Genomic DNA, 16,527 nt, shown 5'->3' on the forward strand with positions numbered 1-16,527 from the left:
CTTGTGGACATTACGTTTCTGATCTATTAAGGTCATTTCAGTATGAAATCGAGTATCGAATCAATATCGTTTAAGTTTCAAGTATCTTTTCAGTGTTGAGTATTGTGATACTAAACCTGGTATCGGTATCGAAGTCAAAATTTTGGTATTAGTCCCCCCTTGGTCCATTTGCAGAAGAGGCATTTCAGGTTGATGTATTGGCCTTGGGGGGGGGGGGGGGGGGGGGGGGGGGGGGGCGAGACCCCCTCCTCGGGCCCAGCACCCAGCGTTGCGCTTCCTCTATCCCATGTGCCCCTGCAGCGTGTACTCGGGTCACCAGTCCATCCTGGTGCCCCCCCTGGAGCTGGAGAGCAACGTGTCCCTGTGGCTGACGGCGGTCAGCCAGTACAAGGTGCGCGTCACCTTCTGCTCCTACTCTGTCATGGAGATGTGCACCAAAGGGCTGGGCTTGCAGACCGAGGCGCTCCGGGTAAGAGCGCCCTCCCCAATACACCCCAAAATCAGGGTGCTTTCTGTTCTCTACAGCTTTGGTTTCATGACTAAACTATTGTACCACCTATGGTATAGTAAAACACCCAAGCTGCCCAGCCCTGTTCCTGGAGATTTACCATCCTGTAGGTTTTCATTTCAACCCTAATTTGGCACACCTGACTCTACTAATTAGCAGCTCAGTGAGATCTCTGGCCGTTGAATGAGGTGTGCTTTGTTAGGGTTGGAGTGAAACCCTACAGGACGGTAGATCTCCAGGAACAGGGTTGGGCAGCCCTGCCTAAGTCTATGCGTGCTGTTGCACATCGTCGTCATACTTAACACATGGATGCTAACGAACGCTAAGCAGTCGATGACGATAAGCAGCCTTTTCGGCGATAGAAAACAGCTGGAACAGCTTCAGCTTTCCGGCTGCCCCAACCGAGTCTCGAGTCTACTCAAGCGGCCCACATGGAGAGATGAAGCAGGGTTTTGTCTTCATCGCTTGCGAGCCTGACCCGCTCCCCCCCCCCCCGCCCTCTGGCCGTAGATGCGGAACGTGAACCTGACGTGCGTGCGCACCTGCATGGTGGTGGCGGAGGAGCGGCCCCGCATCGCCCTCACGCAGTCCTTCTCCAAGATCTTCAAGGACCTGGGCCTCTCCGCCCGGGCCGTCAGCACCACCTTCGGCTGCAGGGTCAACGTGGCCGTGTGCCTGCAGGTGAGGGAGCAACGGGGGGGGGGGGGGGGTGGGGGGCTGTGGAGGAAGGCCGCAGGGGAACGTTCCCAAACGGAAGAGGGATAAAGGGTGTACAGGTGGAGATGAATGGGTAGCTTATATTTACTGAGGTGACTCGTTTCTTTTTGTGAGCTTTTGAGTTGTGTTTCCATCCTAATGCGAAGGCTCTGAAATGCAAACTTAATGAAGCTCGTGTTAACTTGCATGCACTTCAGAACGGCAGTAATGTTCTGGAAAAGGTGAATGCAAGGCATCATATTCAGGCAACTCAATTTTAATTGTTTTATACCAAAATCCAAGCATTCAAGCACACCAGGAAACCGTGTTGCAGGGTCCTCCTGGAGTTGATCTGTTATTTTATTAATCACTAGAAGGTCCATTGAAGTTTAACACCACATTTATGGCTGAGTTTGTGTAAGAGAGGGACTGAAGTCAGCTCTTCTCTTTCGCAAAATCTTTGCACTTCTCTTCTGTCTTCACTTTCACCCCTTTCTCAACTTCTGTCACTTCTGTCTTATTATCTGTGTTTCCCCCACACCCACCCCCCCAACTTTCCCCCTATGTCTTCAATTCACTGTTTGACCCTGTCTGTGTGTCTCTCCCTCTGTACTGACCCCCACCTCCCCCACCCCTGGCCTGTGTCCCCTCGTCAGCCCAACAGGCTGGGGAAGCTGGCTGAGCAGGTAACCACGGTGACAGTGTGATGCCTTGGAGTGACTGATGAGCAGGAAGGAATAGAGAAGGAGGACTGCTGGGGCTTCTGATGGGGGGGGGGGGGGGGCAAATGTCAGTCTATGTGGGTGTGGGGGTGTGTGTTGTGTCTGTCCATGTGCTGTGTGCATTTATGTACTTATTCGTTGCTTATTTTGTAGCATATTTTGCAGTGTTAATGTAATGGCTTGTATTAAGTTTTTGTTAATGCAATGGCTCTTATTAACACTCTTAGTATGACTGCTGTTTGAATCATATACTCAGTTTGCAGGGGGGCTGATCCGAAAGCTATTCAGGGTGCCAATCACAGTTCATTGTTCTGGTTAGGTACAGTCACAGTGTACAATAGATTATATATTTTCTTATCTTCTAGTTATTTAATGGGGTAAAATGCTTCATATTTTCAGCATAATTACAGATGACTGAGCACTGCAGTGCACTTCAGAGAGGCTGAAAGTCCTCTTGTGCTCTTACTAATACTGCATGATAAATTCTGTCATTTGGCCTCGTAATATGAATTGTGTTGGCAGTAGTTTGAGTATTCTGTAAGAGGATTCCCATGCTGTAAATCCTGTTGTATACCTGACTCTTATTCTTGCCATGATGTGCTCATACAGTACATTCAGTATGTTCTGTTTGGCCTGTTTGAAGTTGTCCTCACTGCTGAATCATTATGCTGTCCCTCCCTGGACTGACAAAGTCAGTGCTCTGTGGGCAGTCAGTGGTCTTTGGACAGTCAGTGGCCTTTGGACAGTCAGTGGCCTTTGGACAGTCAGTGGCCTTTGGACAGGCAGTGGTCTTTGGACAGTCAGTGGTCTTTGGACAGTCAGTGGCCTTTGGACAGTCAGTGGTCTTTGGACAGTCAGTGGTCTTTGGACAGTCAGTGGCCTTTGGACAGTCAGTGGTCTTTGGACAGTCAGTGGCCTTTGGACAGTCAGTGGCCTTTGGACAGTCAGTGGTCTTTGGACAGTCAGTGGTCTTTGGACAGTCAGTGGCCTTTGGACAGTCAGTGGTCTTTGGACAGTCAGTGGCCTTTGGACAGTCAGTGGCCTTTGGACAGTCAGTGGCCTTTGGACAGTCAGTGGCCTTTGGGCAGAGTCGGTGCTCTTTGAGAAATTAACTAGACGCTTCAGGGTATTAAATGGGTTTGACTGCTGTTCTGAAGGCCCTATCAGCTGATAAAAGCATAGCTACATCTGGAGAGAAGTGCAGGTAGTGCTCATTCCAGCGTGTTATCATCCCAGCCTCCCTGTGTGCTGCCCATGGGGCTGGGGTAACTTCTCACGAGAGCCCTTTTATATACAGCGTTTGGCTCATACGAACCCAGCACAATAGCATACAGCTACAGTCCACTGTCAAATGTAATGGCCAAGTACTTTTTAGTATAGGCACTCTTAGGCTGGTTTCAAAATGACATGGCTTCCTCTGTTGCACTACAGTGTAGTCCCAAACATGTTTGCTATTCATAACCCTATCATTTGAGTCCAACTCTTGGATTGATTGGCTGTTGGGTTTTCCTTTGTATCTGGCGACTCACATCAGATTCTGAAACTGAACTGATGCACTGCAACAGAAACTGACTAGACTGACACGATGACGTCACTTTAAGGCGCAATGGCCAACCCACATTATTGGCTACAAAATTAATATTATCACTCATAAACCTAAAAAATAATCAGTGTGGCAACTTAATTTAAGCTAGCTGTCGTTAGCCAGCTAAGCTGGAACACAGGGTGGTGGCTGGCAAACCTTCTCACAACCGACATGGTCTGTGACCATATAGGGAGTGAGAGCTGAGAGATTAGCTAACCTGACATTGCACATCCCTTGGAATAGTCTCAACAAGCTTGCTAGCCATTCTCTGTATCTTCTGCCCAGCTAGTTCTAACTTCTTAACAAACTTACTGACACAGTAAAGATTGGATTGGGCAAAGAAGTTGGCCAGTTGACTCAAGCAAGTGCATTTCCAGCTAATTCCTATTGGCTGGACTTCTGGCAGCGCTGTTGCTGCTGAAAAAAAAAATGTGAGTGAGAGGACGTAGATTTGAGCGCGATTGTAAAAAAAAAAAGATCTGCGAGCAGGCGGAGCAAATCTGAGCGTGAGCGGGCGAAACCGAGCGCGGGTTTTGAGTGCGAGGAGAGAAGATCGGTGATGGAGCACGCTGAGGGGACCTGTGCTCTCAGGTGAATTTCTTTGCGCGCTCAGGCTTCGGGCATTAAAGTGAGGGCACGGACACGCATGCTGCTGGAGGAGCGGGCTGCAGGCTGCTTGCGGGCAGGGGCTTTGTAACGCAGCGCACGCGGGGCTGCCGTTAAAGCGCACTGACACTTTAATACGCCCGTGGCATCGTGGGAAATCCGTCATCCCGCTTCATGTGGGAATGATAGTGCCTGTTCGACGCCCCCGACTGCCACTTGAGCCGACGGTCCTCGTTTGTCCCCTCTGTCCAGGGTACCTCTGGTCCGGACCCCACCACCGTCTACCTGGACATGCGAGCACTGCGCCATGACAGGTGCGTCTCCCACGGTTACTGGAATTTTAATAGGATTTTTATTTAATTAAAATTTTTTTTAAAGCCAATGGAAAAAAACGGCAGTTTGGATATTCATCCCACCCGCGGCTTAGCACAGGGGTAGAGGTGGAGGAGAAGCGTGGGGGGGGACTCGACCCTGACGGATCGCGGGGTTTGTCTCTGCGTTTCAGGGTACGTCTGGTGGAGAGAGGGTCGCCCCACAGCCTCCCGCTGATGGAATCTGGAAAGGTGAGGTCCCAGGGGGTGCATACAACAGACGCCCAGTATCTAGTATCTGCTGCCATTTTGGAAACGGCGTGCAAGTTAGTGCGCAATCCTTGAAACCGTGCCTCGAAAGTAAACCCGATGCATTTGTGCGATTGTCACTCAGATCCTGCCTGGGGTGAAGGTGATCATAGCAAACACGGAGACTAAGGGACCCCTGGGAGATTCGCACCTGGGAGAGGTGAGTCGCCCGCAGGCCACGCCCACGGGCTCGGGCAGGCGCGCGGCCCCCTCCCGCGGGCCGGCCTGCGTTCAGGGGGAAAACGGGCGCGGGCGCGTGCCTGAGGCTAACGCGGCGGTGTTCCCTGCGGGCAGGTCTGGGTGAGCAGCCCCCACAATGCGTCGGGGTACTACACGGTGTACGGGGAGGAGGCGCTGCACGCGGACCACTTCAGCACCAAGCTGAGCTTCGGGGACACGCAGACGGTGTGGGCGCGCACCGGGTACCTGGGCTTCCTGCGGCGCACGGAGCTGACGGACGCCTGCGGAGGTGAGGGAGGACCCCCCCCCCCCCCCCCCCCCTTAATTACCCCCCCCCCACTCCCCCCCTTAATTACCCCCACCTGCTGTAGGGCACCGGGCTCTGCTCCCGATGGAGCCAGGAGCAGCCAACAGATGAATGAGCGTGACAGCGCTACACTTAGCGGGTCTGTTTTAGGCGTCTCTGATTCACTGGAGGCCTCTTTACGCTTGTTTGAGATGTATGGTTGTCCATCCCCTCCAGTAGGATAACATGTGGGTACACGTACACGTACTCACTCGCACACACACAGGCAAACATGCATACACATGCATACACGCACATGCAAACACGCACGCACATACACACACTCTCACAGATACAGATGCACACTCATACTGACACACTAACACACTCTCGTGCACCTGCACGCACACTCTCACACACACGCACATACACACTCTCACACACACACACTGTCACACACACACACACACACGCGCACACACACACTGTCACACACACACACACACACACACACACACTGCCCGCTCCGAAAGAGCATCAGCGCAGAACGTGGCTGTTTTTCCAGAGCGGCACGACGCGCTGTACGTGGTGGGCTCCCTGGACGAGACGCTGGAGCTGAGGGGCATGCGCTACCACCCCATGGACATCGAGACGTCCGTCATCCGATCGCACAAGAGCATCGCCGAGTGGTGAGGCTTCCTGCCGCAGGACGGGGGAGGGGCTCTTTTCCCCCCCCCCCGCGTACGCAGTCGAACAGTCAGAGTGACGCCGATGCAACGGCTCTCGCTGAATAAGGATAGTTTGCACTTCAGTGTACGGAGCCGCTCCACTTGTGTGAAAGGCACTGTGGGCGCTCCAGTTGAAATGGATCTCTGTGCATTTCACAAGAGTAATAAAGACGTTTTAAGAGACCGGAGCTGCGGTGAATTTGCGAGATGGCCACATTGTTTGATGCCGTTTGCTCTCAGACTTGTGATTTATGTTTCAACGTATGTATTTTCTTAATGTATGTTTACACACGTGGACGAGCTTTGTGTGGAGCTCAAATGTAAATGTGGCTGCTGCACACATAAATGCTCAGGAAGTTTGACGCGTCTCTTCGTGCCAACACGTTACTGTAGTAATTGATCCTGACAGGTTTATAGCTTTTGCCTAATTGGTCCTGATGACTCCATCTATTCTCTCTGCATCTGTCCTTACTGCTATGCATTGCTTTATCATTTTTGTTTTTTCAAACCCAATTAACCTATCAACCTCTCCCCCCCGTCCCTCCCCGCTCAGTGCGGTGTTCACCTGGACCAACCTGCTGGTGGTGGTGGTGGAGCTGGGGGGCTCCGAGCAGGAGGCGCTGGACCTGGTGGCCCTGGTGACCAACGTGGTGCTGGAGGAGCACTACCTGATCGTGGGCGTGGTGGTGGTGGTGGACCCCGGGGTCATCCCCATCAACTCCAGGGGGGAGAAGCAGCGCATGCACCTGCGCGACGGCTTCCTGGCCGACCAGCTGGACCCCATCTACGTGGCCTACAACATGTGAGCGTCAGGGGGGGTGGGGGGTGATGGGAGAGGGACTCTGGCACCTGGGACGGGAGCGAGACAGGAGGAGGAGGAGGAGGAGGAGGAGGAGGAGAAGGGCCAGAACTCTCCAGCAGGTCCGTCTCGGCGTGTTTCGGTTCGTAGAGGCCTCATGCCGTGCGTCTCCTTCTGTTGCAACTCGCTCTTACCACGCTTTATCCACAAACCGCATAGACACCCATTTCCTGGTTGTGACTACAGGACGGGGACTACTGTGTATGATTGTGATTGTTTCCTCACACCTATCTGGCAGTATTGCCCCAAAGCACACTGTCCTGGCACAGAGCCCTCCCCCTCCCCCGCTGCGGTGTTTGTCTGGGGTGGGGGGTCGGGGGGGCATTTGGGATGAGGGGCGTGCGGATCCTCATTGTGCCTCCTTTCGCTCGGCTGGGTGTTGACATTCTTTTCTCATTCTCTTGTTTGGAGTGTGGTTGAGAACAACAACATAAAAATGTCTATGACTTAGCCAATTATGTGCTTGTTAAAAAAGTACATTCAATTTATTTTTACTTTATTTAAAAAAAAAGAAATAACATTCCTGTCCATGTTTGCATTTTTGTACAAAAGTTATTCACAAAAACTTTATGGAAATATAGTTTTGTGTATTGTGTTTGTATTTTTTTTTCTTTTCCCAGATACAAGATGTATGCAAATTAATTTTTAGATGAGTGAAATTAATTTATTTTTTATTGACTGACCTTACTGTGCTTTTTAAAAGAACAAAATGCAAAAACATTTTTACATCGTTTCATCTCTTTGAGTTGAGGGCACCTTACTCCATTTCCTACAGCATCCATTAAGCATTGTTTTCATAAACCTTGCCTGGTGTTTTTGTCGAGCCTTAATTCTTGTTGGGTGCCTATCTTTTGCGTTCATGTTTCTGCACAGTTTGTCCTGCAGGTTCCTCAGGTGTTTTTCAAGGGGCTGGAGGATGCTTGAGCGTTAAGTCTTGGTGTACTGCAGACCAGTCAAATTGAATCTCAGCGCTGTGACTCAGCAAGTTTTCTTGCCCATTGGTGGAATTTGCAACAAATTCCATTTCAGAGCACTGCTTGTTCATCTTGGAATTATTTTACTTGGAACTTGTAATTAAATATATCTTCAAATTATCCATCTGACTGCTGGATCACTACTCTACTAATTTAAGAGAGATCAGAGAGAGATGTATCTAGATTAAATTACACGACTAATGGTCATCTGTTGAATGCATGCAAAATTGAGGTTGTGTTGTTCCTAAATAAGTTCCATTTTGAAAGGATCAAAGCCAGCGTTACACTAGTTGCTCTAAAAGATTGATTTTGCTATTACTTTAGATATTACTACCTTCACAAAAATGTATGCCTTTCAGCCAACATTATAACGTGACGGAATTCTGTGTAAACAACGTTAATTCGGGTGACTGGGTGAATCCGAAAAACGGGAAGAAAATTATCGCTGCTGGATTTCAAAATGGCACCTTAATACTTCTCTGAATTACCACCCGCAGTCTGTCTGAATCTCTGGCTACACGCGTCGAGTTGTGAACCAGAGGGACTGAGTTATGCATATTCAACCATTGAGATGAGTGAACCTGATATTTGAAGACCCCCTCTGAAGCTTCCTCTGAAGCCCGTGCTTTGCCCAAGCTTGTGTGCTCTGCTTGGAAATGGGGAGTGAGCCTGCTGTGTTTCTGTACAGATCTTGTGTAAGTTATTTTTTGGAATTCCAGGACTTCTGGGAATTCCACAACTGGTTGTAGCAGCAATTCCACGGAGCAGAAACGACTGAATTTCCACAGAATGGACTACCAGACTAACCATACTTTTAAGTGTTACAGTTTTGTTTTATAACCAGACAAGGAAGCATACATGGATAAATATGTCTTGTAATATTTTGTATTTGAGGGAGGGGGGAGGACGTTGAGATGGGTTGCTTTTAGAGAAAATAAAGCACATTGAAATATTTTAAAAATGGCGTGCAGCTGTTGTGTCATTTGCATAAGTTTGTTCATTTTTTCCTCCATTTTCCCAGAGGAGTTTTTCAGTGCAAAGCAGGACCTTTCAATCAGGACCAATTCAGGGCTTGAATTAAACTATCAGAGAAGTGTAACTCGTTTAAACCATTTCATAGCAATATTACATTTATATTCCTATATAGTTATATTACATTACAGGCATTTAGCAGACGCTCTTATCCAGAGCGACGTACAACAAGTGCATTAGTTCACGGTGCAGAGGTGCAAAAGAAACACACTAGAGTGAAGTAAGGATCGTAGTGCCAGAAGTGACCACATCGATCAGGACTCCAACCCTGTAGAGTAACCTGTTCAGCAAACAACAATCCTACCAAGTACAAACTAGCACTGGAATCACATTTGCCTAATCAGACAAAAACAATCCTGCCAAATAAACTAGCGTTGATAAAACGTTATCATGATATTGATAAAAATTGATAAAAATTATCATGTTCACGTTACAATTTGATATTCTGCATAGCGTATCCTTGTAATTAAAATTTTCATTACATTACATTGTTTTAAAAATATGGTTCAGATCATTGTAAATATTGTGAATGACTGTGTGGCATTCGGTCTGCTGGAGAGGCGGATTGGTCTCAGCTGCGCCGGCTGGTGGAGAGCGCACACGCACCTGGGCTGCGTTGGCTAATCGGCCCAGGTGCCTAAAGGTGTGCTGCTCTCCACAGCTCCCGAGACGGGGAGCACGCACCGAGAGCGTGTTCACGATTTTAGCGTCTTTGTTTAGTGTTTAACAGAGTACAAAACGCAAGTAAACCTCCACTGAAAAGTAGGAGGAGCGGGAAAGCAGGACAGCTACGGGCAGCACACTGGTAAGGGGTCGCGCCATTTTTACTTTATTTTGTCTTTATTTTAGCTTGTCGTTTTAGTGTATTGGTTTTGCCTGGAACCCACGAGGGGGAAGGGTGAAGATGTTCGTTTATTTTATTTTGGGTTTGTGCGGGTGCGCGCTCTCCCTCTCTCCATGCAGCTTCCGACGGTGTTTCCCGGAACTTTCGCATCTCTCTCCCAGGGGTCTCACGCTGGCATGTGACAGACTGTCTACCTTCAAATGAGGGCCTGACAGGTTCACAGTCAGTGGATGAGAAGTTTCCCTAGAAAATATTTGTCACTATCCTAAATTTCCCTCATGAATTATCCCAAATTTCACACCCAATAATACACACAAACAAGGACCCACCAACAATACACAAAGAATGATCTTGAATGTTTTATGATGCAACATGATACAGGACCAGCGCTTTCAGTTTTATTCTTTTTTTCTCTGTGGAGTTAAAGGCATAAAATATGTTCTTTGCTGAAATTGCTTGTCAAAAATTTACACAAATGTATCAACAATTACAGTCGGGAAAAAAAAAGCATAATTAGACAAATATTATAATGTTTCAGCTGTCACACTTTGTTTAGTATACTTCTAGCAAACAAAACACTGTTCTCTCATTGCAATTTTCATTATCTGTAATCATTCACAACCATATGAATACTTGTCAAGAATTTAGATAATTGTCATTTTGAAAAAAATTAATAAAACCTGGTGCTGAAACTAAATACAGTCAAATATGTAGGCTACATAAAGTGTAAACGCGTATAGTGTAGGAAAATAACAAGTTGAAATAACGTACATTGATCATTAAAACATTTCTCATAAAATAGCAAATTAACAGCTTTTTCTCCTATTTACATTACCTGGAATCATTAATGAATGTAAGAATATATTTTGGTTAAGATCTCCGATGACAAGTCCAGCACTTGTGCTAAGTTCTGAGAGTTGAATTGGTCATTGGGAATACCTGGTGAGGTATGGTAATTTGGGTATTGGGTCTTCTTGGCATCCACACCCAGCTGATTCAACTTGTGCACCATGCTGGGCAAAGTATTCAATTTGGGACTGACATGTGACAGATTCTGAGCAAGGCTTGCAAGGCTTGTGCTGTTTTTGGGACGGTGTCCAGTGTTCTTGTACTCTGCTCCAATAAGGGCTTTTTCCACAGCTTGGTGCACTTTGTATAAACACCACTCCGTGGATGTTCCCCCAGTGTCATTGCGGGCTGCAGCGAGGTCACATTTTGCCTGTCTGTGCCAACGGTGGGCTTCCTCTGGGTTTGGGTTAGGCCTTGGTCCTGAGCTACCCTCGTGGAATGACCAGAAGTCGTATTGCCTTGAAGAATGCCGTTGGTTAAATCTCTCCCTTCCCCTCCGATGCCGAGAGGCTTCCTGGTCCCACTCCTGGTAAAAGTCTCTGAAGGCTGAGCTCCATTGAGAGGATCCTTGTTTAGGTCCACAATTGCGGTGCCCCGTCATTCCTCCCCTTTCTAATTCCTCAATCTTCTTTTGCAAGTATTTGCAGGCTTCAGTTGCAAGGTCAAGGCAATCTGGGTTTTTGTCCGGATGCCACCTCAGATACAGACGTCTGATGCCTTTGCGCCTCTCCTCCTCTGACAGTGTCCAGATCTCCTCAAGGCATTTGTCAATTTCACTCTGGATCTCCTCCATGGACTGTGGTAGGACAGGTGGTGGCTCAGACTCCCCTGACCCCCGTGAGGGAACAAGAACCCTGCAGCTCCCAACAGTGGAGGAAGATCTTTTCCCCCTTTTGAACTGGTACAGATCAAGAGAGCTAACTTCAATGATCTCTCTTTCCCCAATTTTAATTTTGTATTTCTGCGAACATAGCCCTCCTTGGCTTAATGGCATCTTCACCCGCTCCGCCACAACTGCAAAGACATACTCCTCAGATAATGGATTCTTGAAGCCAACATATTCTTCTACTTCAAAGTTATTGAGAAAATTCATGTCAAGGGAATCAATCCACTCCTCAGGAATGGGAGTCCCAGGGTCTGGCAACCTACACTGTCCATAGTCCGTATGAGCAATGTTACGGATATTATTTGTCTCTAATACTTCCTGTACATCTTCCATGTTTTCACACATCAGCAGATCCTCAAGAACTGAGAGTGAATATGTTCTCAAAGCTTTTTTTAAAAGCTCATTGATTTGCTTAGCCAGACCTTTCACAATCTTAAGCTTCACTTTTGAGTTACTCATGTCATCGCTGTGTTTTATGTAGAAGGTGCAACCCTCTTGTTCCCGCTTCACATAAAGATGCGTTTCAGCTGTACTGTTGTCCAGTGGCTCTTGATGTAGAAGAATCATTGTCTCAAGGCGCTCACAACAGATGAACTTAATTTTGTTGAAGTTCAGAAACATGGCATCAATATCACTTTGGGATAAAGCTTCGCGACTATGTTCTCTTAGGATGCAGACAAGGCCGTGCATGAAGTAGCCAGAAGACAGTTGGTTCTCAAACAAACCACTGAATTCACAGCATTCCCCATTCACACATGGTTCCATGCTGGATTCGACTAGTGTCTTGGTAGTAACTTCAGACAACATTTTTGGACGAACATTGTGGGGTAACAGCTGTACCAGTTTCTGATCTCCATAGAACTCACGCCAAAGATAACACTTTTTAAGCTTTTCAAGCAGTTTTAGTTTCTTTTCAATGGATTTCTCAAATCTACTAAGCCAGAAGTAAGTGTCATTAAAATAAAGAGAGCTCGACTCGTACAATCTGCCATCGGTTGCTGGCAGATAAAGTGGCTGAGGAATCTCCAGTGTCTTTTCATTTGCGTTCTCCTCAATAAGGAGGAAAAGCTGCTGAACTGCCCTTCTGCAAGTTTTTATCTGGTTTGGATTCATTTCTTGTTTGTCGATGCAGTCCCTGTAAATTTCCTGGAGAACAGTGCTGTACTGCTGGGTAGATGCAGTATCTCTGACACCTATTTTCTTAAAGAATTCTTCATATCTGACCAGCTCTGTAGGCAGTCTGAATAAATAGGGTCTGAAATCTATAGAATCCCTGAGCACCACAACCGTTTGTTTGGGCTTTACTAGCTCAGTATCATTCTCAACCAGTACCACAGGGAGATCAATCAGTGGTTGGGCACTAAAATCCACAGCCTGAAGGAATCCATAGGACTGACGAAAAACTTCAGCTCTGGTTTGAATGTTTTCTTTGGTGCTGCCTTGGCAGATGTTTCTCAGGTTATCAATTACATGTTGAGGTTCAGGCTGCTCAAGCGCTCCAGCTTCCTTCAAAATGTCGATTTGCCTCTGCAAACTGCAGTTTTTTGAAGGCAATATTGGCACTGTGGTCCAAATCAGACGTTGGTGGAGTGGGTCTTTCTCAATAAGAGAGCCTTTAATTGCTACAAATTCTCTTTCACCAGCAAAAGGCTTATAATATTTACAGAGGTCTAGCTGAATTTGCAGTGGTACAACAAATTTTATGGTAGATATTGTTTTCAGCAATTTTTGTGACACATCCCTCTTTAAAAGGCTTGCAAATAAACATTCTGATTTATGTTTCAGCCTCTCCAGGGACATATTCCCTTTGGTGTCAGATTCAATTGTGTTTGCAAACTCAATCATTTCATCATCTGACACAACATATTTTAGCCCTAGTTCCCTCAACAGTTCTTTCACAGGTTTTTCCTGTCCACGTCCGATGGTGTCCCAAAACTTTTCTGGAACAAACCTCTCTTTTGGGAGCATGGCCTGATGAAGTGGTTCATTTTCATCATAGAAGTATGAGGCCATCTGAAGATTTCCAAAGACATCCCTGATGAATTTGACACTTTTCATTGTGAATATGATATGTTCATGGTAGTCCTCAAACTTTGGATAATGTTTCATTTTCAGCAGCATCTGGACTGAATTGAGAACCAGGGTATCACTGAGTTTGTGTACAGAGGGCAAGATGAACTTTACATAGTAATCTAAATCATTCAGGACTGTGATGTTCATCTTTTTTGACAGTGACAAATTCACATCACTATTTTTGAGGAAAATGGTGACCTTGTCAATTGAGTACAAATCTGGAAAGTTTTGTGTTAAATGTGAATCCAGGATGAACACACTCCAAGGTCCGTCAATGCGTTGCCGCCTCCCTTGTACAGTTTCAAACAGTGGAAGTGACATCAGCTTTCTTTTGTTGTCTTGAGTATTTTGGCCAGAGGCTAGTCCTGACTGCAAGAAGTATAGCAGTTGGTCCAAATCCTCATTAGCAATCTGTTCAAACTGAAAGTGCTGCCACAGAGAGAGTTGATCTAAAACAGCACTCCTGTTACTTGTATCTAAAAGTTCAGGATCAAAATGCTGTGAAAGCTTAAAATCTTGGAAAAAAGTTAAGTCTAAAGTCATGAATCCAAGTTTACAAAGAATCTTTTGTACCTCAGAATCTTTCGGATTTGAAAAGGAGACAACACTGGAAAGTGTCCTCATTGTTTTCAGAAAATGTTTGTTATTTTGACTTGAGCATATGACAGGAACAACAGGGGAATCAAAAAACAGCTCCTTGATGTCAAGAAAGGCCTGGTTTGTCTTGTCTTTCACCACAGGTGATTTAATTTGATCTTCAAAGAACCTCCAGAGCTGTTGTAGCCATTTTCTCGTTGTCTCTTCTGGAACATATAGCTTGCATTCTGGATCAAATTTACAATTCTGAAGGAGGTCCTCAAGTTTGGGTTTCAGATACATTTCTGAGGCAGGAATAGTCATTGCCTTGAGAAAATCACCTTGCTGAAGAGCATCAATATGCTTTCCATTAATGCCATAATCTGCAAAGTCCTCCTCATGTCCTTGAAATAGTTTACAGAATTTTGTCAAGAGCCTTGGAGAGTCAGTATGAAAATACCTCAGCATCTGATCTTCAGTAAGAAGAAGAGGCAGGCCACACACTGTGTTGCAGTTTTCCTTGCAAATGTCCTTCATGCAGTAATTCAGAAGCATTTCACATCTGTGTTTGTCTTTGATTAAAGTCTGGTTAATAGGCAGGGGTAAATTTATTTTTGTCGTTGCTGGATCATTCAACGGTTTTGTCTTCAGGAATTTTCTTACCGTAAATGGATTCATTGTCCCTACATTGACCTGTGCTCTCTTAAAACTGGTGAAGATGTGAGTCATGTGATATGAGGATGGGACTACATTCATACCAATGTCTTCTAAGGTTTGAAGAAAGCTCTCACTACATTCGTTAATAACGAAATGAGGTGCATTGGTCGGTTCTCCTTTTGTGACACTAGACCAGGTTACAGTGTACTGTTTTTTGTAATTCTGAGTTGAACTGCTTAAAATGGGAATTACGGGGAAATCCCTCTCATTGATTGACTTGAACACTGCATCAACTGTGCCATGCCACTCCTGTCCGACGTGGTTTGTAACTCTAGGGAAAAACCGTAGAAACAAGGAGTCCAAGCATAGCCCCAGACACTTTAGAGAAGAACACCTGCTTTCCTTACCGGAGGCACAGATGCAATGTAAAAGGTCAGCATACAAGGGGGCAATGATGTCCAACTTCAGCGATTCATTCCATTCTGTCTTTTTGCTCTTACCATCTTCTTTCCACAAGTCCCTTCTGGAAGAGTCCACCTCAAAGTTTCCATTGACATGTACTGGAAGTCCAGTGCTACATGGTAAAGGGAGAGAACAGAAGACCCTCCCAGTGAATGGATGTTCAGATATTGATGTCAAACAAGCTGCCACAGCTGCCTGAGGAACTCTTCTGATAGACTGCTCAACCTCCAGGTCAGTGTTTTCATTCAGGGAGCCAAACTGCTCTGCCACAATCCACTCACTTTTCTTTTTGATGGATGATAAAATGGAAATGTTGTAGATGGTTCTCAGTGATTCAATTGGCCCCCCTGCATCCAATGACTTTTGAACATGATTTTGAAAATGAGTCTTTTTCACATCACAGTTTTTGGACAGTTTTATCTCTGCTGAGATCCGAGTTGTCATTTGGCTGTCACCTGTGCATATTTCATGAAACTGTATTTTCCTAATGTGCCTCAAAAAGAGGATCAGCCCTTCAGGATCTTCCGTCAATACTGTTGAAAGTTCTTCAATATCCCAAGAGTTTACAGTGTTCTTGGATATCTCTGACATTTTAGCCATTTCTTTTGTCCTTAGTGGTAACCTAAACATAGTCCCTTCCTCAAGTTTGAAATTTGAGGGCAGGAACGTGTTATACACATCAGGGAAAGAGTCTCTGAATTCCTTTCCCAATGAATACATACAACCAGGTGATAGTTTGGTTCCACCTTCTACATATTTCAGATTTGGGTCAGATATGCAGAGCCACTGGTCTCCCGTAAGAATTGAAGGACAGTCAGTCAGATGGTAAACGGAGTTAAACCCCAGTCCATACTTTCCAGTTTTTCCTTGCACCTCATGTTTTCCTCCTTCACCTAGTCGTTGAATTCCCTCCAGATCAGCATCTGAAAACACCTTGTTGTTGTACACACACAGTGCTGGACCTTGCAGTGGATCCCATTTTTCACCAAAGGTTTTCATGGTGCTGTGCTTCCTTTTGTCCCAAACAAAGTGGATCTCTGTTGCCTGCGCATCATCAGCATTTTGTATGAGCTCTTTCAGAATATCCTTCTTGGATGGATAAGCTTGTATGATGTTCTTAATACGGACTGTCAGTTCCTCATGTTGTCCAAACTCTTTGACAAAGGGTGAAAAGCCTGGCACAAGGCTATTTTGCAGAGTGTGGTGCCTTGTTGTTTGAACCCCAAAGTGAAGTGCAATGCTCCGAGGTACTAAGTTGTGACACAAAATTGCATTTTCTGAGACTGGCATCCAAGGGCTGTCATTGTAAAAGAGCTTGTGGGAGAGACGTAAAACACCATTTTCATCAGGCAAGAGACAGCCTTTTTGTTCATGATCTTTTGCT

General features: G+C 46.1%; 1 protein-coding gene across 9 annotated transcripts in view; it reads left to right on the forward strand.

Moving 5' to 3' along the window:
* Positions 1-8,725, forward strand: part of LOC118214637 (disco-interacting protein 2 homolog A-like) — a 100,071-nt gene extending 91,346 nt beyond the window's left edge. For 4 of the 9 annotated variants that reach the window (XM_035394760.1, XM_035394763.1, XM_035394764.1 and 1 more), the window contains 9 exons: positions 301-469; positions 1,019-1,189; positions 1,861-1,890; positions 4,370-4,431; positions 4,623-4,680; positions 4,823-4,897; positions 5,032-5,206; positions 5,769-5,892; positions 6,485-6,737. In XM_035394760.1, coding sequence (XP_035250651.1) covers positions 301-469; positions 1,019-1,189; positions 1,861-1,890; positions 4,370-4,431; positions 4,623-4,680; positions 4,823-4,897; positions 5,032-5,206; positions 5,769-5,892; positions 6,485-6,737 — 1,117 coding nt within the window. Of the gene's footprint in view, positions 1-300; positions 470-1,018; positions 1,190-1,860; positions 1,891-4,369; positions 4,432-4,622; positions 4,681-4,822; positions 4,898-5,031; positions 5,207-5,768; positions 5,893-6,484 lie in introns of all 9 variants that reach the window. The other 5 variants (XM_035394761.1, XM_035394762.1, XM_035394767.1 and 2 more) reach the window with 2 other exon arrangements.
* The last annotated feature ends 7,802 nt before the right edge of the window (positions 8,726-16,527 follow it).

This window comes from Anguilla anguilla, chromosome 15, assembly GCF_013347855.1.
Source record: "Anguilla anguilla isolate fAngAng1 chromosome 15, fAngAng1.pri, whole genome shotgun sequence".
In the NCBI taxonomy this organism is placed as follows: domain Eukaryota; kingdom Metazoa; phylum Chordata; class Actinopteri; order Anguilliformes; family Anguillidae; genus Anguilla; species Anguilla anguilla.